The 21,918-nt window shown below is 34.1% G+C and overlaps 1 protein-coding gene across 3 annotated transcripts in view; it reads right to left on the bottom strand.

Moving 5' to 3' along the window:
* Positions 1–21,918, bottom strand: part of MICU1 (mitochondrial calcium uptake 1) — a 191,805-nt gene that overhangs the window by 142,658 nt on the left and 27,229 nt on the right. For all 3 annotated transcript variants that reach the window (XM_072971337.1, XM_006212857.4, XM_072971338.1), the window contains exons 2-3: positions 11,743–11,904; positions 4,739–4,913 (exon numbers count right to left, since the gene is read on the bottom strand). In XM_072971337.1, the coding sequence (XP_072827438.1) occupies positions 4,739–4,913; positions 11,743–11,903 (336 nt within the window). In that variant the 5' untranslated portion in view covers position 11,904. The remainder of the gene's footprint in view (positions 1–4,738; positions 4,914–11,742; positions 11,905–21,918) is intronic.

Below are 21,918 nucleotides of genomic sequence, written 5' to 3'. Positions count from 1 at the left end.
TCTATAAAGCAATTCAGTATATTACGAAAAGCATTAGTAATGTTTTTAATTTGCCTTATTAACACAGCTATTACTGTAACTGTCAGTTCTGGCTAGATGGTCACTTTGAGGTCACTGACAGCAGCTGTTTAACAATGGTCTCAATTCCACTACCAGATGTGCTTTCAGCCACTAAGGAAGTAATGCTAATTTGTAACTATACATGTCAGGAATCTTTCTAATGCTAATTTTCATTAAAGTCTGATTTGAGAAAATTTTTCAATAGATTTGGCATGAGGAAAACACACTAAGAGCCTTTCAACCCTTTATCAGCCTTGAGACTTGGCTAAAAGTCTTAAATTAAGGGTATTTTACATTTTACTACAAGTATCTGCTGGGTCATACTGCCTACAGAACAAAAAATAATCAGTTTGGAATATTTAGGGTATAAACTACCAAAGGTGGCTTTGTGAACTAAACAGTTACGTCAATCATATATAAGATAAGGTAGAAAAATAAGAACTTAAAAGTCAATGATTTTCAGACTGCAAATCAGATCCTTGACTGTTGCCAAAAATACGCTTAATATTATGAATTCATTTTTGTTTTGAAACAACAGGTCAAGGAAAGTAAAAAACTTTTTGCATTCCCGCATTGGTCGAGTTTAGTATAGACATACTATATAGTGTATTTTTGCTTTTTTTCACTTAGCAGTGTATCTTAAAGATCAATTTCATATAATTTGATAAGGAGCTGCCTCCTTTTAAGTAGTCAAGTTAAAGGAACACTAACAAATTAACATGTAAAGAGTTTAAAATATAGCATCCAAGATAACAAAGGCTTGGAAGCTATATACAGAAAACTGTTGAAGGATTCTGGAATGTTTAGCCTGGTGAAAAGATTTACTAAGGGAATTATAATAGTAACATTCAATCATTCACTTAAAACATTCTTGAGTTTCATGATGTTAAGATAGCTGTTTTTACTAAGCTGCCAGACTCAACCGGATCAAAATTCAGGCATTATATTTCCTACATGAAATGAACAAGAACAGCCAAATAGTAGTTGCACCCAACTACTCTGAGATGGTAGAGTGAACAGGCTGGGCTGATGGGCCAGGTGGCCGACACTTTCCAAAGCCATGCCTTTGGCCAGTCGACCAAAACCCACAACTCACACCATCCTGTGCGAAGTGACTCTACCCTAATGCTGCACATCCCAGTTAGGCTCACACTATCGGCCCCGAGCATTTTGCTGAATCCAAGACCTCTGCTCCTACCTGGAGGGGACCCAGAGACAAGGGTGTTAATCTTCTCCTACTCTGGGTTTGATTGGATGGATCCTCCCCCATCCCCCATCTTTCTTCAATTTCCCCTGACAGCCTGGTGGGCACATGTGAAGGGAAGTTGGCACTGGGCTGCAGCCTGTTTCTGGAGCCTCTTGAGAAGTTCAGAAGACCCCAGCAAGGGCCCAGAGTAATCTGGGTGAAAGAGTTCCAAGTTCACTTCTTGTATCTGTGCCAGGGGAAACAGGCCCCTCCTAATTCTCTTGTTGGCAGCCCTGGCAACTACAACCCCTAGAAAACAAGTAAAGAACTAATATCAAGCTGACAACTGCCAATAAGGCTTCTAAGGTCAATTTTGGTCATAGCAATTCCAGTCCTCAGGGAGGGAAAAAGGGTGTTGAAAAACCCTGTGGGAGATTTTATAAGCCAAGTCTAGAAGAGTAAGAGTGTTAAGAATGGACACCTTTGTCTTGTCCTCATCTTAGAGGAAAGATTTCAAACATTCTCCATTGAATACATTAGCTGTGGGTTTGTCATATATGGTCCTTCTTATATTGAGGTATGTTCTTTCTATACTCAACAGAAGCTTTTATCATGAAAGGATGTTACATTTTGTCAAATTCAAAGAACTCATAACATAATATTTTTTCAAATGTGATTTAAAAATGTGCAGAGGATCTGAAAAGTTCTCCAAAGAAGACATAGAGATGGCCAAAAGGTTTATGAAAAGGTGTTCAACATAAGTAATCATCAGGGAAATGCACTGTAGAAAACAGGATGGCAGTTCCATAAGAAAATCGAAATTAGAATTACCATATGATCCAGCAATTTCACTTCTGAGTATATACCCAAAAGAATGAAAACCAGGGTCTCAAAGAGGTATCTGAATACTCATATTCACAGCATCATTATTTACAATAGCTAAAATGTAGAAGCACCTCAAATATCCATCAAGAGATGAATGGATGAGAAAATGTGGTATATACAGACAATGGAATATTACTGAGTCTTAAAAAGAAAGAAAATTCTGACATATGCTACAACATGATAAGTCTTGAGAACACTGCACTAGGTGCAACAAGCCAGTCACAAAAAAACAAATACTATACCATTTCACTTGTATGAGGTTCTTTTAAGTATTCAAACTCAGACAGAAAGTAGAATGGTGGTTTCCAAAGGCTGGGATGAAGGGAGTAGTAGGAGTTACAGTTAATGGGAATAGAGTTTCAGTTTTGTGAGATGAAAACAGTTATGAAGATGGATGATGGTAATGGTTCCACAATATTATGAATGCATTTGATACCACTGTACTGTATACTTAAAAATGGTTAATGTGGTAAGTTTTATGGGATATGTACTTTATCACACACAAAAAAATTGAAAGAAAAAGAAAGTAGAGACCATGGGGAAGTAGGGGAAGAACTAAAGAAAAAAATATGAAAAAAGTCTTTAAAAGATATGCAGGATATGTTATGAGGATCCAACATACACTAAAGAAGAGTTCCAAAAGAAAAGAAATGACAACGAATCAGTGCTGAAGCAATGTGTGAGAATTTTTCAGAATTGAGAATGTGAGACTTCAGAAGGGGCAGTAAAATAAAAAATAAAAAATAAAATGAAGCTAAATAAAATGAAAGAGAGAAGCACGTGTAAACTAACAATAGTATGCCATGAACTAAGTGATACGATTGTCCTAGCTCTTTGTATTTGAGGACTTTTTAAAAATTACAATAAAATAAAACAACCAGGCCATGTGTAGGAGTAAAAAAATAGCAAATTTAGGACACTGGTTTACATCTGAAGAAGAAGAGTGAAAAGTGGACCTGGGAGAGTATTAAGCAGTGTATTTTTAATATTCATTTTGTTTCTTCTTAAAAAAAAAAAAACTGAGGCAAATACAGCCAAATGTTAAAACTTAACAAAAATAAGTGTGGGTACATACATGTTCATTATACTAGTCTCTATTTTTTTCACTGGATATTTGAAATATTACAGAAAAATCAAGAGAATATAAAAGAACAAAAGCAAAAAGTTTAAATGAAAAGTGATGATGTCAAAGACAGTATTGTAAAGACTGGAGCAGTTTGATATTGTAGGGAAAGAATCTGAATGGGACTGTAGCTAGAAAAAATGCATGCTCAAAAGTAAAGTTTATTATTTAATTAAAGATAGAAGAATTTTTGACATGTCTATGTGGACTATGTAAAAGAATGAATAGCAAAGAGTAACTGAAAAAATGAGATAGAGAAAGAGTAAATGTTTAACAGGTTCTTGGTTATTCATTCACTGCGACTTCAGTGAAAGAAGTAAGAATTATTTCAGATACAGATTAGAAAGGTTTTATAGCTACAGGAGTTACAAACTGAGTGAATTACACTGCCAGCTTTCATTTTTTTCTGTGAAGTATGAGATACAGTCATCTGCTAAGCAGAAAGTGGCAGTGGAAAATGGAAGGCTCAAAAATAAATGTTTATTTGGGTTATTTCAGTCCCACATTTTAAATGGAAAGTCTGACTATAAATGAAGCTGCTGGAGCAAAGTAAATTTGAACTTTCCTTGAGTTCACTCACAGCAAAAGATTAAATAAATGTATCATTTTGGAAACAATGGAATGATTGACAATTAACTTGTGATACACAACTTTTATTCAAATTTACCTTAATCAGAAATGGATTTGGGAAATGAGAAGACATGTTTAATAGCTTCACTCAAACAAACAAAAGATCAAACAGAAGATCCAAATTTCTCAAAGGAACTCTTTTTGATTGAAAATGCAAACACACACACTCCCCACCACACACACTCACTAACTCAAATTATCTTGTTGCATTGATTAGCTATATTTCAGCAAGTGAAGGTAATTCCCTAAATTTCAATGTTAACATACAAAATATTTAAGAAATTCACTCCTTCAACTTTTGATAATTAGCCTGCTGAATTCAAATGCCCAATATCATTGATATTACTATAGCAGAACTAAAATTTTCTCAGGTAGAGCTATATAATAGCAAATTGTGTTAAAGATATAAAATGCTAAAGTTATATGCCATTTATGCTATCCTCAAAAGTAGTTGATTTTTTGGAAATATTTGTATCCTTCCAAAGAGATTTCCTTCTGCCTTTACAATTAGACATCACAAATCAGGATACCACAAAAATCAACTTCACATATATATGAACATTCAGCATTAGAAAGACCCAAAAAGCGACAGTCACCTCAAGCAGTTGAATTGAAAGAACAAGGAAAATGTATGCTAATCCTGATTACCAATCTTAGATTCTTTTTACTACCTCAATTAACTTCATATTTAAAGAGTACATTTGCCTTAGAACATGATGAAAAATAGCAAAAGGGTGAATAATTTCAAAGTGAATATGAACCATCTGAAATACATGATAAAAAGGACTCAACTACATTATTCTAATTACGAATTAACTACAGATCTAATTAATTTATAAGATTGCATTCCATACTTTTCTGTCTCTGAATCCAGAACGTTTCTTCTTTTTCTCTTCTGGACAGGGCTCAAGACTAATACCTGCAGCCTTTTTTTCATGGTTACAATCTTCCCCTTCATCTTTATTCTTCCCTTTATCACCAAGTTCACTCTTTAGGTTGTTTACAGATGGTGGAGATTCTGCAAGGGCCCTGAATGTGCAAAATAAAAACCCAAAAAATCTGTATTAATCAAGAAGATTTATCATATCAACCAAATAAAGATTTTCAGATAGAGCTTAGCAAGAACAGTAACAACGAAATTCGTAAAAACTTCTACATGAAAAGGTTCCTCAGAAAATTAAAAACAGAACTAACATATGATCCAGCAATCCCACATCTGGTTATATATCAAAAAGATTTGAAAGCAAGGTCATGAAGAGATTTTTGTACACTCACATTAACAGCAGCATTACTCACAATAGCTAAAATGTGGAAGCAACCCAAATGTCCATTGACAGATAATGGATAAATGAAATGTATTATATACATATAATAGAATAATATTCAGCCTTAAATATAAAGGATATGACACAAAAGCACAGGGAACAAAAGCAAAAACAGACAGGCAGGATTGAGTGAAACTAAAAACCTTCAGCAGAGCAAAGGAAACAATCAACCAAATGAAAGGGCAACTTACAAAACTACTGAAATTTTGGGAGAAAATATTTGCAAACTATATATTTAATAAAGGGTTAATATTTAAAACGTATAAGGAACACTTATAACACAGTAGCAAAATAACCTGATTTTAAAAATGGGCAAAGGAACTAAATAGACAATTCTCCAAAGAAGATACACAAATAGCAAACATAGATATGAAAAGGTGCTCAACATCAATAATCATCAGGGAAATGCAAATCAAAACCACAAAGAGATATCATCTCACATCTGGTAGGATGGCTTTTCTCCAAAAAAAAAAAAAAAACCCAAAAGATAATAGATGTAGGCCAAGTGTATGAGGAAAAGGGATCTCTGGTACACTGTAGGTGAGAATGTAAATGGATACAGCCATATGATTCAGCAACCCCACTTCAACCCCTTGAGTATATATCTCAAGGAACTGAAATCAGGATCTCAAAGAGATATATACATTCCCACGTTCACTGCAGTATGATTCACAGAAGCCAAGATACCGAAGCAACCTAAATGTCTTATCAGTCAACAAATAAAGGAAATGTGGTGTACACACATACAATGGAATATTATTCAGCATTAAAAAAGAAGGAAATCCTGCCATTTGTGACAAATACAGGTGAACTTAGAGGACATAATGCTAAATGAAATAACCCAGACACAGAAGAACAAATCCTACATTATACCACTTACATGATTAATATAAGACAGTGAAAATCATAAAGGCAGAGAATGAAATGGTGGTTTCCGGGGGTTGGAGAGGTATTAGTTAAAGGATACAAAGTCTCAGTTACACAAGATAAATAAGTCCTAGAGATCAACTACACAGCTCAGTGCCTGTAGTTAACAATACTGCACTGTATACTTAAAAATTTGCTAAGGTAGATCTTACATTATATATTTTATCAAACATAAAACACATAATAATAATTAACAAGAGGGTAGGAGGAAACTTCTGGAGGTAATGGAGATGTATACAGCATAGATCACAGTGATGATTCATGGGTGTATACTTATCTCCAACTCATCAGGTTGCAGGCATTAATTATGTGCAGCTTTTTGTATTGTCACCTCACACCAGTCAGGATGGTCGTCATTCAAAAATCCACAAATGACAAATGCTAGAGAGGCTGTGGAGAAAGGAGAACCCTCCTACACTGCTGGTGGGAATACAGTTTGGTGCAGCCACCATGGAAAACAGTGTGGAGATTCCTCAAAAGACTAGGAATAGACTTACCATATGACCCAGGAATCCCACTCCTGGGCTTATATCCAGAAGGAACCCTACTTCAGGATGACACCTGCACCCCAATGTTCATAGCAGCACTATTTACAATAGCCAAAACATGGAAACAGCCTAAATGTCCATCAACAGGTGACTGGATAAAGAAGAGGTGGTATATTTATACAATGGAATACTACTCAGCCATAAAAACCGACAACATAATGCCATTTGCAGCAACATGGATGCTCCTGGAGAATATCATTCTAAGTGAAGTAAGCCAGAAAGAGAAAGAAAAATACCATATGAGATCGCTTATATGTGGAATCTAAAAAACAAAAACAAACAAACAAAAAAACAAAGCATAAATACAAAACAGAAATAGACTCAGACATTGAATACAAACTTGTGGTTGCCAAGGGGGTGGAGGGTGGGAAGGGATAGACGGGATTTCAGAATTGTAAAATAGATAAACAAGATTACACTGTATAGCACAGGGAAATATACACAAAATATTATGGTAGCTCACAGAGAAAAAAATGTGACAATGAATATGTTCATGTATGACTGAAAAATTGTGCTGAACACTGGAATTTGACACAACATTGTAAAATGATTATAAATCAATAAAAAAGGTTTAAAAAATTTTTTTAAGAAAACTGAAAAAAAAAAAAACCCAGAAAAGGAAAAGCAATCCTGTCATATACTACAACCTCAATGAACCTTTAGGGCATTATGTTAAATAGAATAAGCCAGTCAGAAAAATACAAATATTGTATGATCCTACTTATATGAAGTATCTAACATACTCTATTTCATAGACAGAAACTAGAATGTCGGTAACAAGGGGATGCAGAGAAGGGGCACAGAGGAATTGCTATTTAATGGGTATAGGCTTTCAGTTTTGCAAGATGAAAAGTTCTGAAGATCTGTTTGACAATAGTGTGAATATACTTAACGCTACTGACCTGTATACTTAAAAATGGCTTCGATGGTAAATTTTTTCTTTTTTTTAAATTGAAGTATAGTTGATGTACAACATTATATAAGTTACAGGTGTAAAATATAGTGATTCACAGTTTTTAAAGGTTATATTCAAGGATGGTAAATTTTATATTGTATATATTTTTACCACAGTTTAAAAAAATGCACTGAAAGAAGAAATGTGAGACCAAAAGAACTGCAAACAGGTATTCAGATAAAAATTTCTACATGAAAAAAAAATTCTACATGAAGACAAATGATCTGAAGGGCTTTCCAGGTTTATTCAATTATCAATAGCAAGAAAAAACTGAATGTTGAGTAGACGCTCCTTGGGCTGATTAGGGATTGAAACTGATAATAATAACGGTAATGACTCTTTTCCTTCAAACTCCTACACCATTTAGTGACTGAACCATAATATATAATTTAGTGCTCTTTATGGTTATTTGCTTTCCCAGAATTTACCTTGCTCTTTACCAGGTGGACCGAAATGCCACTGTTGTTTATACAAATCAAAAACTATCAAAAATCAGCAATGCCATATGTTTCAATCTAACAGATAAAGTAATTAAGAAGAGTGGACATTGTATTTTTAAAGTTCTCAGAGTTTCCAACCTAGTGTCTTACAAAGAGGACAATGTCTGTAGCTGATTAAGAAACAAAATGGAAGTCCTATGTTGACCAGAAAGGGGGTTAGAAAAAAAAACTGTGATTAAGATAATTCAATCATGAAAATTCTAAATGTGTTCCTTTCATTTGACTATTTAGAGAAGATTTAAACCAATAGTTTTTATTTCATTTACTTGAAAAAATGTTTTCTGAATATTAAAAAAGGCAAAGAATTATTTGAATTTGTAAGCAAGGCTAAAGCCTAAAAATAACAGGTTTTTAAAAAGCAACAAGAAACTATCACACTGACTTAAGCTTTTTTCCAATCTGATTCAAAAATGACCGTTTGACCTTAGTTCAAACTTCCTTTCAACCTTGACCAAGTGAGGTACTGGATCACTTCACTGCATTTTTCCCTCTTAAGAGTCTTTTGTAGCTAAAAGATGATGGGCTGGTAAAGAGGAGATCCAAACTATTTAATTCATCATTTAAGCACTTTAAGAGCTATACTGGTTGCTAGGATGAGTATGAATAAGACCATCTTTGTCCTCGAGAAGTTCACAGTCAATAGGGAAAGCAACAAATGAAATGATAAAGGAATATCTAAGGACAGAGAAGGTCAAGAAAAGCCTTCTAGAAAGGGTGATTTATGAGCTAACTTCTCAAAAACCTAAAGTTCAAAAAAGAAAATCTACAGACATTCAGTATTATCTGGTATAACAGAAACTCTCCTAACCACACATTAATTTATTCAATTAATTAAGCAGCATTAATAATTTCTCCTGACAGACTTACAGGCTGATATCCATGATACTTTGAATGTTGCTCACATACAATACATGGGTTACACCCTATTACCACCTAAAGAGTAATATCCAAAAAACAGTTGCAAGACCAATGACCAGGAGTTCGTTCTCTAAGTTTTCTTATAGGACTTAAGCAGTGTCAGTGCTTATGTTAAAATATTTGATCCAATTGAGTTAATTTTTTGTGAATGTGTTAAGACAGGGTCCATTTTCATTCTTTTGTAGGTGATTATGCAGTTTTCCCAACAGCATTTATTGAAGAGTGTATCCTTTTCCCATTTAGTATTATTGGCTTCCTTGTCAAATATTGACTATATGTAAGGTGGTTTATTTCTTGGATTTTTAAAATTTCTATTTCTGTGAAAAATCCATTGGAATTTTGATAGGAATACTGGCCTATAATTTCTTTTGTTGTGGTGTCCTTGTCTGGTTTTGGAATCAGAGTAATGCTGGCCTTGTAAAATGAGTCTGGAAGCATTCTCTCCTATTCTATTTTTTGGGAGAGGCTGAGAAGAATTCAACATTGAAAAACTGAAACCCAAAAAGATCTGCAGAATCAATGCAATTTCTATCAAAGTCCCAATATCTTTTGTACAGAAATAGAAAAAACAATCCTAAAATTCATATGAAACTACAAAGGAGCTCGAATAGTCAAATAATCTAGATGAAGAACAAAACTAGGGGCCTCACGTTTCCTGATTTTTTAACATATTACAAAGATATATATATATGTGTGTGTGTGTGTGTATATATATATATACACACACACACACACACACAAAGACATATATATATATATCTCCACTCAAGCAATTATTTGGACTCAAATATGTATTTGTGCGCCTATGTTCACAGCAGCATTACTCACAATAGCCAAAAGACAGTAGGAACCCAAATGCCCACTGAGAGATGAATGGATAAAATGTGGTATATAATTGCTATGGTTTGAAAGTATTCCCTCTAAATGTATACATTGAAACCTAACCCCCAAGGTGATGGTATTAGGATGTGGGGCCTTTGGAGATTATTAGATCATGAGGGTTCTATCGTCATGGAATTAGTGTCCTTTTGAAAGACGCCTGAAAGAGCTCCCTTGCCCACTTCTGCCACATGAGGTTACAGTGAAAATGAGGAAGCTGACCCTCATTGAATCTTTCAGTGCCAAGATCTTAGACTTCCAAGCTTCCGGAACTATAGGAAATAAATGTCTATTGTTCATAAGCCACCCAGTTCATGGTATTTTTGTCATAGCACTCCAAACAGACTAAGACACATATACAATGGAATATTATTCAGCCTTAAAAAAGAAATTGACATGTGCTACATATAGATGAAACTTGAATTCCCTACTTTACTCTTTTCCTTCTTTCTTGCCCCTCTTTCTTCCTCCTTCCCTCTTTGTCCCTCAATCTAGATCTCTGTCTCTCTGTCTCTTCCTGTTCATTTTACCTGGAAAAATTTCAAAGCCTATCCATTTCTAAGGGTCCTGTACCTTCATTATCATCTCAAACTAGTATTAGCGTCTGCCAGTAGCTTCTCCTCACTCTAATCTATCCCACTGTTTTTGCTATATTAATCTCTCTTAAAACTTGTCTATTGCCAATCTCTTGTTTTAAAACCCCTTAGTTCACCACTGCTAAGATTAAAATCTCAACTCCTTCACACAGTACATAAGATCTTTTATATTATGATCCCAACTTTTTTTGGAAGGTCAGTCTTTTTTGCTCATATTCTCTCCTTTCTTCACCATCACCACTCTCACCCTTAATAATCATCATAACAACCCTATGAGATAGATACTATCATTATTCCTATTTTACAGATGAGAAATCTAAGCATGCACACATGCACATGCACACTCACACACGTAAGCACAGACACTCATACATTACCGGGGGGAATGGAAAACAGTCCAGCAGTTTCTCAAATAGTTAAACACACAGTAACTATATGATTCAGCATTTTCATTCCTAGGAATACACCCATGAGAAATGAAAATATATTCCACTCCCAAAATTTGTAAACAAATGTTGATAGTAGCATCACTCATAACAGCCAAAAAGTAGAACAACCTAAATAGCCATTGACAGATAAACAAATAAATAAAATGTGGTAAACAGTCCACATCATGGAATATTATTTTGGCTATAAAAAGGAGTGAAGTACTGATTCATGGTGCAACATAGATGAACCTTGAAAACATTATGCTAAGTGAATGAAGGTAGTCACAAAAGCCCATACAGTATATGATTCCATTTACATGAAATGCCCAGAATAGGCAAATCTACAGGCAGAAAGTAGATTAGTGGTTGCCTAGGGCTGGAAGGGATAGGGAAAGTGGGAGGTGATTGTTAAATGGCATGGGGTTTCTTTAGGGATGATAAAATTTTTCTAAAATTAGATACTGTTGATAGCTGCACAACTTTGTAAATATACTAAAAACCACTAAATTGTACACAGTAAATTATTAAATTGATAAATTACATAAATTGTTCAGCAGAAGAGACAGGCAGACCTTGAAGCAGAATATTTCCTATTTGTTGCTTTGACATGACAGCTCACTTTCCTGAAATATCTCATTTCATAGATAAATATTATCAATGCCAAATGATTTGGCCAAGAAATGTTGATACAAAGTTAAGCCAGAAATCAATCCCTTTAAGATAGCAGAGAAACTGGAAGAGTAAAAGTACATGCAGGAACAGGATGCTCAGATAATACTGACCTCTTCCACAAGAGACCAGTACTTGCAGTTACTGCAGATGCTCCAAGAAAAGCGACCATCATTAGCCGTCGCCTGATCTGGGTGGGCTGTGATCCTCCATGGTACCATCGAGAGCCCACTGCCAGTTCTGCCAAAGCAGAAAGTGAGTTAAGACGAAACATCCTGTGGACAAAAAGTAGAAATGTTATTCCTAACTGGTGGTTTTGACAATGATGATGATGATAATAACAGTATTAACATCACCAACAAACACTAAGTACTTACTCAACGACAGACGGCAATCTAAACACTTTGCAATACTATGTATTATCCCATTTAATCCTCAGAACAATCATGTAAGAAAAGTACTACTGCTTATAAACCTGCTATATCAGACAAGGCACCATTAGAAGACAAGAAACCACATGGTAATTTGAAGAGGGAAAGTTTGATATAAAGTATTACTTATTAAAATAGGCAACTAAGTATTAATGAGTAAAGAGACATCAGATACAGGGAGCAGCCAGTACCTAAAATGCTGTTCCAGAGCAACAAAAAAGGAATAAATTTGTAAACGGGCTATTCCCAATTGGGCTGAAATTGAGACAGTGTAGTAAGGACACAGCCACAGATGTCTGAGAAATTTACTAAAGTGTTATACCAAAAGAACTCACTGTAAAGCCATTCACAGGTAACTGAAGGAGAAATGAGTATTTCTTCTCGGTTACGTGAATTTTTGTAGCAGCATTTCATTCAAATCATACAAATCATCCATGCGTCTCCCCTTTAATTTTCTCAGAGCATAGTTTACTTCTTCCTAATTTAAATTATCTCCACTTTGTACGTATGGCAATTCATACACTGATCATACGTAAGATTGCTGCTGTCCTCTACCCTTCCACACACTTGGCTCTTAGCTTCCTTTAAGTCCAAAAAAATTTTTTTTCCTCTTGTAAACACATAGTCTACTACAGAGTCTGTTACATCACAGGTGCTTAAAATATTTAACTGTCTATTTCACTTTAACATGAAAAATGTCAAGTTACAAATTATACAGGTACTGGCTCCTAACTATACTTTCAGCTCCAACATACTAAGAAAACTGTCTTTTATTATTTGGGTTCAACTCAAGTTAGACTACTTAGCTCTCTCCTAACATCACTGAGCCAGTTACTGACTCTTCTCTGGGACCTACACCTGTAATTTCTTAACTAAACCTTTCTCCTAGCCTCCTTCATTCAACCGAGGTCCAATTTCAAAGCTGGAGCTAAATCTTACCCTTACAGATAAAGTTGGAAAGAATTAATTTTTTCTCGTATTTCCTATGACCTAAGCTTCAGCAACAAAATTCTTACATCCCTCCCAATCCTAGAAATCATCTCATTTTATTGCACATACTCTAGCAAAATTCAGCAGCAAGGAGACTGCCTTTTATCTTTTCTTTCTGCCCATCAACTTCTGATTCATTTTTAAATTAACATTTTCCAAACCCTCAAATGCATTCACATACGCAGCACTGCTTTTGTCTATAACAAAAATGAGCATAACTAAGACATTCATGACATATGATCAAACAGGAAAGCCATGATCACTTGAGAAGATCCTTCGAATGCTGAACTGAGAATTTTGATCACATATACAAACCGGGAGTCACTGAAGTCCTTAACTAGGAAAAGAACATGATGAAAACATTTTAAAAAGAATTCCAACCTATCTACCAGCAGTGAATGGAATAAAATGCAAAGAACCAGGTAGGCAGAGGGATTTAACAGGGAAGTAGTGAGTACAGTCAGAGGCAACTAATAAATGAAAGTATTATGAGTGCCTACATTAGGGTGGAAAGTATAGAAACCAAAAACAAAATAAAATAAAAATGTCCAAAAAGAAACAAAAGTATCAGATATCAGTGGTCAACACACACAAATATCTACCTGCATAGGAGATGTGGAAGACAAAAAAGGAAAAGAAATTAAAACAATAATGGTAACACTAAGTAATATGGAAGAAAATGAAATGGAGTAATAGGAATCCGACAATCCCAGATCTAGTCTCAGCTCTACCGCTAAACAGCTGTGCACAAAGGACGCTCATCTCTCCTCTTCAGGGAAGAGTTTACCCACTGATAAAACGAGAACTGCCTCACGAGCTGTAGGGTTTCTTTTACCTCTTTAATGCTCTCATACCTCTGGTGAAAAAAGGTATGGCAAAATTTAATCTACTTCAGTTGGGGGAAGGGACTAAGACCATATCACATATTCAAGATTTACTAGCTTTGAGAATCCTTTTCTGTATGCTACGGCTCCAGAGGATTTTACACTTTGGAGGCTCTGAGTTATACTAACATTCCACTTACATTTGATGTTGTAATTCAGATGTTACTGTCTACATCTCAGTTCACCACTGGTTTTAATCTCATTCCCCAAAGTGCACATCAAAAGATATATCTATTCATCTTCTCTAGTGCAATTTTCATAGATGCCAAGTAAACAGAGGGAAAAAAATTATCCCACTGAGAACAGGCTCTATTATAATTTAATTCCCAGCTTTGTAGAAAAGAAATAGTGTAGCTAGTTGAATGTGTTAATTTTTGATGAGAGACCATTTAAACAGATTTAAGGAGACCAGCTTTCCAATTGAGTCTGGAAAGTTCAATAGGCCAACTGGCAGCATTTTTGCAGTAATGAAGATTAACATGCACATTTATAACATGGATTGAATTACATCAAAAGCAGTATATTTTTCTTCCCTAACAGTCCCCATTCCCCTCCACAAAAAAGGTATGCCTCTAAAAAACAGCTTTGATGTGAACTGAAAAAAGATGAATACGTATTTTTTTGTTACAAAAGAAAAGCATTATCTATCCAACAAGAAACTGAGTAAGTTTTTTAAAAACCTGTAACGGTACATCATTGCTGCAGAATATCATCTTATATACATACATACATACATATAGTATTACAGTATATTGTTGTTTCTCTATCTATTATTTTAAAACTATTATGCTTAATAACTTGTGATAAATTTCAAAGGGTCACAGAAAGAGAGAAATCACTTAATTCAACATTCTTATTTAACAGGTGAAGGAACTAAGATCCATATAAGTCATGTAGTTTGTTCATAGCTAATTAGTACAAAAACCTATAATACACCATAAAATTCTTGATTCCCAAATAAATAACTTAAGGGGAAAAAAATCTTTTTAATAACCATTCTCAGCAAAATAAATACAATAGCCATACTCCAAAAGGAGATCAAGGGTCCAACTACAGAAAGATAAACAATAGTATAACTGAGTACAATGTAAGATAAATACTAAAAATGATAATCATAGAATATTATTAAAATATTATTTCACAAACCAACAGAAGCTGGGCTAAAGATATAAAAAGATAGTTGGAAAAGAAGTAAATTTGAAAAGACAAATTAAGTAATAAGAGAATGCAATTAAAACTATACTAACATACTGCTTTTCATTCATCAAGCTGGCAAAATCCAAAAGTACTGAAAACACACTTGTTGACAATGCTGTAGAAATGGAACTGCTGAGGAATGTGTAAATTGATATAATCCATGCAGGGCAATTTGGCAATATTCATCAAAATCACCCATATAAACCGTACATATAGGACCTAGCAATTCTACTTCTGATATAATACCTTACTGATATACTCACATATCTTTGAAATTACACACACACACACACACACACACACACACAATATTCACTGCATCATAGTTTGTAACAAACAGCAAAAGACTAAGAACCACCCAAAGGATGACCAAGAGAGAACTGGTTAAACTATGATAAATATATACAAGGCAATACCATGTAGCAATAAAAAGAAAAATTTAAAAAGTATGTACAGCTTTGAAAAGATTTTCAACACATACTGTTATCTTAATAAAGCAAGATGTGGGATAGCATATATAGTATGCTGGCGGAGGGGGAAGATGGGTGACATAAAAGACAGGGAGATTTTTATGATACACTATTTCATTTAAAAAACTATGCTTATGTATGTATCCATGAAAACAAAGATAGTATTTCATATGAGCATTTTCATTGAATTTTAAAGACAATACAAGGTAATATGTGTGTGCCAATTAAAATAATGTAAAATATATGTGCATTTTTAAATTTATAAAATAATTTAAATGACACAAATAAAATTAAATGATTACTCTGGTCGAAGAGTTTATGTTTAAACTTTTCATTTGAAGAAAAATAAAAGGCAGGCCCAGGTAGATGTTTTATTCTCCTCAGCTAAGAACTGTCATTTAGCAGCCTTACAAGTGGGCTCAGGCTCAACAACATCTCAGCAATCAACCCATATCACAGCAAATTTCCCTAGTAAGATAAGCCTTACATCAAATTCATATCCTGATACTCTTATTACTGGCACATCTTGATTTAACTTATCAAACTATTAGAATTCCAGACCTTGTCCTGAGCCTGACTTAAAATATCTGCTTGCACTTTCTAAGGTATTATGTTCCTTGTATTTATGACCTCTGGCAACGGCACATTTAAAGAATGACTGTTTGTCTCTTCCAATCCCGACGCTGTCCTACATAAACCTCCATTGTACTATTACTGATTGTTACCCAGCACACTATTGTTCAAAGCAGCATCTGTTAATTGTGAGGCCATGATAGATTTCTGAGACCTACCTAAATTTGGTCACCAACAAAACTCGGACCTCAGTTAACTAAAACTTCAAGGTTTCAAAGTGTTTAGTTTACCTGAACTAAGAGCCTGAGAAAATAAGGACTGAGTAGCCTTTATACCTGTATTTCTAGAACTGAATATAGCATATGGCCCAGCTAGTATACACAGGTGATGATTCAGTGCACCCCATGAACCTGGAAATATGGTTGCTGTCTGAGAACTACACTGTAAAATCAGCACTCTCTGCAGTGCCCACAAGGATTCAACCTAGTCATCCCAGTGGCAGCTATACACTAACCAAAGATTTGGATTGAGTAGGCCACAGAGCCTCAGCATTAAAAATCTGAATTATATACTTAACTCTCCTTTATTCTACTTCCATGCTCCCTAAGTAATTTGTGATTATAACTCAGCTTCCTATGTAGATTGCTTTCAAGCAGAGGACATGTTGATCAAAAGATGGGAATTTCTAGTTCTCATAGTAAATTAATAAATTGGCAATCTGCAGTCTGGTTTACAATTTCAATCTCCCATGGTACCAGTCAGTCTAAAGAAGCTTCTCTGAATCTGATCAATTCCAAGGCAATGATAAGATCCAGTTTGAGGATTTTCAAGGTTCAAGGACCAGGTCTTGGATTGTGGTGACATCTTGCCCCCCCTGGCCTGTTATTTCATTCCAACTTCCACCCCAGTGAGAGTTTCCCAAAAGTTTTCTATGGCCAGAGTCACTGACCCTAGGGAACCACACTCACTTTTCCTTTTGCCTGGGATGTAATCAAGTTCGGGGAAAGCAATAAATACAGTAAAGAAGGAGACACGATGGGAATATTGTTTTGCTGGACATGAAACAGATTTATGTGTGGAATAAGAAAGATTACTCGCATTTTTGTTACAAATAATATAGGATACATTTTTATTGTTGAAAATGTGGAGAAATATATAAAGGAACTATATATTCTTTTTTCTATTAATAGACTTTATTTTTTAGAGCAGTTTCACGTTCACAACAGAATTGAGCAGAAAATACAGTGAGTTCACATATAGCCCTCCCCACCCACACATACATGCTCCCCTACCCTCAACATCCCTCATTAGTATGGCATATTTGGTACAATCAAAGAACCGACATGGACACATTATTACTAGCCAAAGTATATATTCTTTTTCATACATCTAGAATTCTACCACTCTCCCTAGAAGTAACCTCAGAAAGAAGATGGCATCTATCTTTCCTGAAATTGTTCTATATATTTACATATAAATATTACATATGCATATGTATACTAACATACTCAGCATTTGGGATACTTTACATTATCCTTTGTCTTATATAATAGACATACCATACACATTTGCAACTTTTCAAAATTTCATAATAAATCTAAAATCATTCCATCAAGGGATATACAGATCTACCTCTTTCTTTTTAACTACTACAGAGTATTTCATTGTATGACTGTTTCACAATTTCCAACTATTTGCCAATTAATACAGCAAGGTTGTTTCCACACTTGCCATTACAAATATAGCTACAGAGACTTTTTCCCCTGCACATTTATTTTTTTTTCAGGTATATCTGTGGGACAGATATCTAAAAATGAAACTGCTAGGTTAAAGGACTGTGATCATTTTTAACTTTGATAGATATTGCCAAATTACCCTTTAATACTGACATTCCAATTTACATACCTACCAGCAGTGTATCAGGGTACTCCTTTCCCTGTATTTGCTATTCTCAATCTCTTCCATCTATATGATAGATAAAACCCATCTAATTTAATTTATATATACCCCTTATAGTAAATGAATTTGATAATATTTATTTTTCAAGAGTTCATCATTGGTGTTCTGAGGACTATTAGAATACTAAGCTGTATTTATTTTCTTTTGCTCCAGTCATATTCTCATCCTTGAGGCTTCTTTTCTTACTTGCAAAAACAGGGGAATTCTTTTCATCTAGATTTTGTTTTTAGATACAAAATAATATATTCAAGTTAGATGTAATATTAACACTATTTCATTCAACGTTATTTATGAATAGAATGTTATTTTTATTAAGCAACAACAACAAAAATGCTAGAACTTCCTTAACCTGAGCCATTGCAATACTTTTCTAATTCAATCCAACTGGGGCTGACAGGGAAGATTTTTCCCACCTAAAGTTTTGCTTTCTCATGGCTGGTTATACTTTCAAAATACTTGAACAGATTATTCATTCATCACATTACTGAAAAGAACAATTTAATCTAAACAGCAACAATAGTCTCAAAAATATCCCTCAAGTATTTCATCTTCACATAAGCTAAAATTTACACCTCACACGTACTAAAAATTACAGTATGCCCAATTCAACTGCAGTATAGGGACACAGCTACTTCAGTGTTTCACAACACAGATGGATGTACTTTTTCATAATTTATTTTATTAAAGCTACAACCTAGAACAACTTTTTATTAAAAACACACTAAGCAATAGTGTAAACATAAACAAGCATATTTAGTTCGCTGATATTTGCAATACTACTTCTTTGCAAAGAATGTGTATTATCCCTAAAGTACATGCAATCTATGAAAACGACAGTTGTCATGAACATAGGAGAATAACAGGAAAAAAATGAGCATTTGCTATTGCTGTATTTAAGATGTATGGACTTCAGATTTAAGTAGCTTCAGATGATATTTTTATCAGTGATTTCATATTCATAGTTTATATACCCACAGAGCTCACTAAATGGGGCTTATGTGTCTGCATGAAGGCTGAAACATGAGGACTGTGCCTAAATACAATACACAAAGCCTAATACAATACTTTGGGCATTAGACACAGTCAAATGTTTGTCGACTTAAACAGAAATACAGTAATTTGAATAATGCCAAGTAATTATTAAAATATTGACTATATAATAGTCAGGCTATTGGACTGCAAGTAAGGATAGTCAAGTTCCTGGCTTGGTTCTATCATTGGTTCTAAATATCTTAATGTGACAAACTATTTCTATACTATTCATCTGAACAGACCTTCTTTAGACTCAAATGAAATCCCATCTTATCCATAAAAGTTACATAAAATGATCATTACCACTGTTGATTTATTCCTCTAAATTCCTATAGAATTAACATTCTATACCACTATTATGGTTTTTGTTTATTAAATCATTTTAATATATAGCTGTCAATTTGCCAAGGAGATTGCAAATATACCAATATGAAGTATGTTTTAGTCTTCTTAATATGTTTTAGTCTTCTCAGGACCAGTTAATGAATCTGAAGTTATTACTAACAGTAAATAAATAAGTATTATTGTTCAATTACACTAGAGTAGATACAGAAAACTTACAGTCTCTCTCTACCTTTACTACTACCTAGCTAGGTGACCAGTAAAAGCCTTATCCTCTCTAATAAGGCAGGGAGATGCAGGGCATAGTGGTTATTTGTAAATCCTTTCTCGCTTTAAGAGTTCATTTCAGAAAAACAATATGTAAAGGTATTTTTTACTTTTTGGAAGAAGAAAGTTATCCTGAATAGTTATCCTACACTAGCCTCACTGGCTTAAGAAAATTTCACATAATCCAAAACATCCAACTGCCATTAACTCATTCAAGTCATTAGCTATTTATTGAGCAAGATACTGTGAGGGCATTGCAAGAAGCACAAAGATGAGCAAGACACACAAACACCTTATAATTTGATAGTGGACATAAAATAACTATTCATATAACCATACTGAAAGGCAGGAAAAAAGGGAAGGGCTACAAGAACATATTAACATAAACTGAAAGAAAGGAAAAACTGTATTACATTGGAAAGTGGAAAAGAGCTCAAGAAAGGCTCCAAGGAAGACGATTTACTTAGGAAAAAGCTAAGCATTCTTAACAAAGGACTTTGGCTGAATTCATTATCTCAGAAGCCTTTGTCATTCTATTGCTTTGTCATTTTATCTGAGGAAGGGGATAAGCTATTGGAAATATAATCTTTACTGCACAATTATGACATTTCTAAAAATGCAACAATATATTAGATTTTAATTAAGTCAAATAATTTTTAAATCTTTCCATACATTTCTTTTAGATGAAATGAATCAGTCTGAAAGTTCTGCAATGAAGACACCAAGATGACTGCCAAAATACAGAAGAGATTAATGTTCACATCTAGACAAGATGCATTTTCATAGCTCAAAGTGATGTTACTGACAGCATAATAAGGAAACCTCACATCTCAGCTAACTCTGTTCTGAGAAGTATTTCTCAACAGGAGAGAAAAAGCTATTTTATTTTATATTATTTTTTCCTTTTTCAGTTTTATTAGGTAGAATCATTATATTTTACACATATATATTATATTGCATGTAAATACATATATACAATATATTGCACATTTTTTTAGTTTACATATATGTATTGATCATTGTTTCTAAGAACAGATTAGAGCTTTAGCTTTTTAAACTTACATACTTATCAAAGGAAAAAAGCCAACCACTAAATAAGAATCAACAGAATGTGGTAATCCAATCATAAAGGACAGTCAAATGTGCTTACACATAGTCAAAAAATCAATCATCTAAGTTATAAATAATTAGTTCATTTGTGTCATTATTATTATATTATTATTATTATTTTTAGATTCCACATGTAAGTGATACCATAGAGAAAGAACTATTTTATTTTTTTAACATTTTTTATTGATTTATAATCATTTTACAATGTTGTGTCAAATTCCAGTGTTCAGCACAATTTTTCAGTCATACATGAACATATATATATTCATTGTCACATTTTTTTCTCTGTGAGCTACCATAAGATCTTGTGTATATTTCCCTGCGCTATACAGTATAATCTTGTTTATCTATTCTACAATTTTGAAATCCCATCTATCCTTTCCCACCCTCTGCCCCCTTGACAACCACAAGTTTGTATTCTATGTCTATGAGTCTATTTCTGTTCTGTATTTATGCTTTGTTTTTTTGTTTTTGTTCTTTGTTTTTGTTTTTTAGAGTCCACATATGAGCGATCTCATATGGTATTTTTCTTTCTCTTTCTGGCTTACTTCACTTAGAATGACATTCTCCAGGAGCATCCATGTTGCTGCAAATGGCGCTATGTTGTCGGTTTTTATGGCTGAGTAGTATTCCATTGTATAAATATACCACAGCTTCTTTATCCAGTCATCTGTTGATGGACATTTAGGCTGTTTCCATGTCTTGGCTATTGTAAATAGTGCTGCTATGAACATTGGGGTGCAGGTGTCATCCTGAAGTGGGGTTCCTTCTGGATATATGCCCAGGAGTGGGATTCCTGGGTCATACGGTAAGTCTATTCCTAGTCTGAGAAAGAACTATTTTAAATGATTTGGGAATGTAAAGTTAATTTAAGTCACTGAAGTCTCGAACAATTAAAAAAAACATAACCGTAGGTACAAGAGTCATCTCACAGAAATGTTAGGTTTGACACAGAACTTTTGTACATAGTCTTGCTAAATGAAGATGCTATGGAAAAGCAAGTCAACATCCTATAGTACTGAACCTTCTGATAG

This window comes from Vicugna pacos, chromosome 11 (assembly GCF_048564905.1).
Source record: "Vicugna pacos chromosome 11, VicPac4, whole genome shotgun sequence".
NCBI classification, from domain to species: domain Eukaryota; kingdom Metazoa; phylum Chordata; class Mammalia; order Artiodactyla; family Camelidae; genus Vicugna; species Vicugna pacos.
The sequence above is the reverse complement of the archived record's forward strand: the minus strand, read 5'-3'. Positions and strand labels throughout refer to the sequence as shown.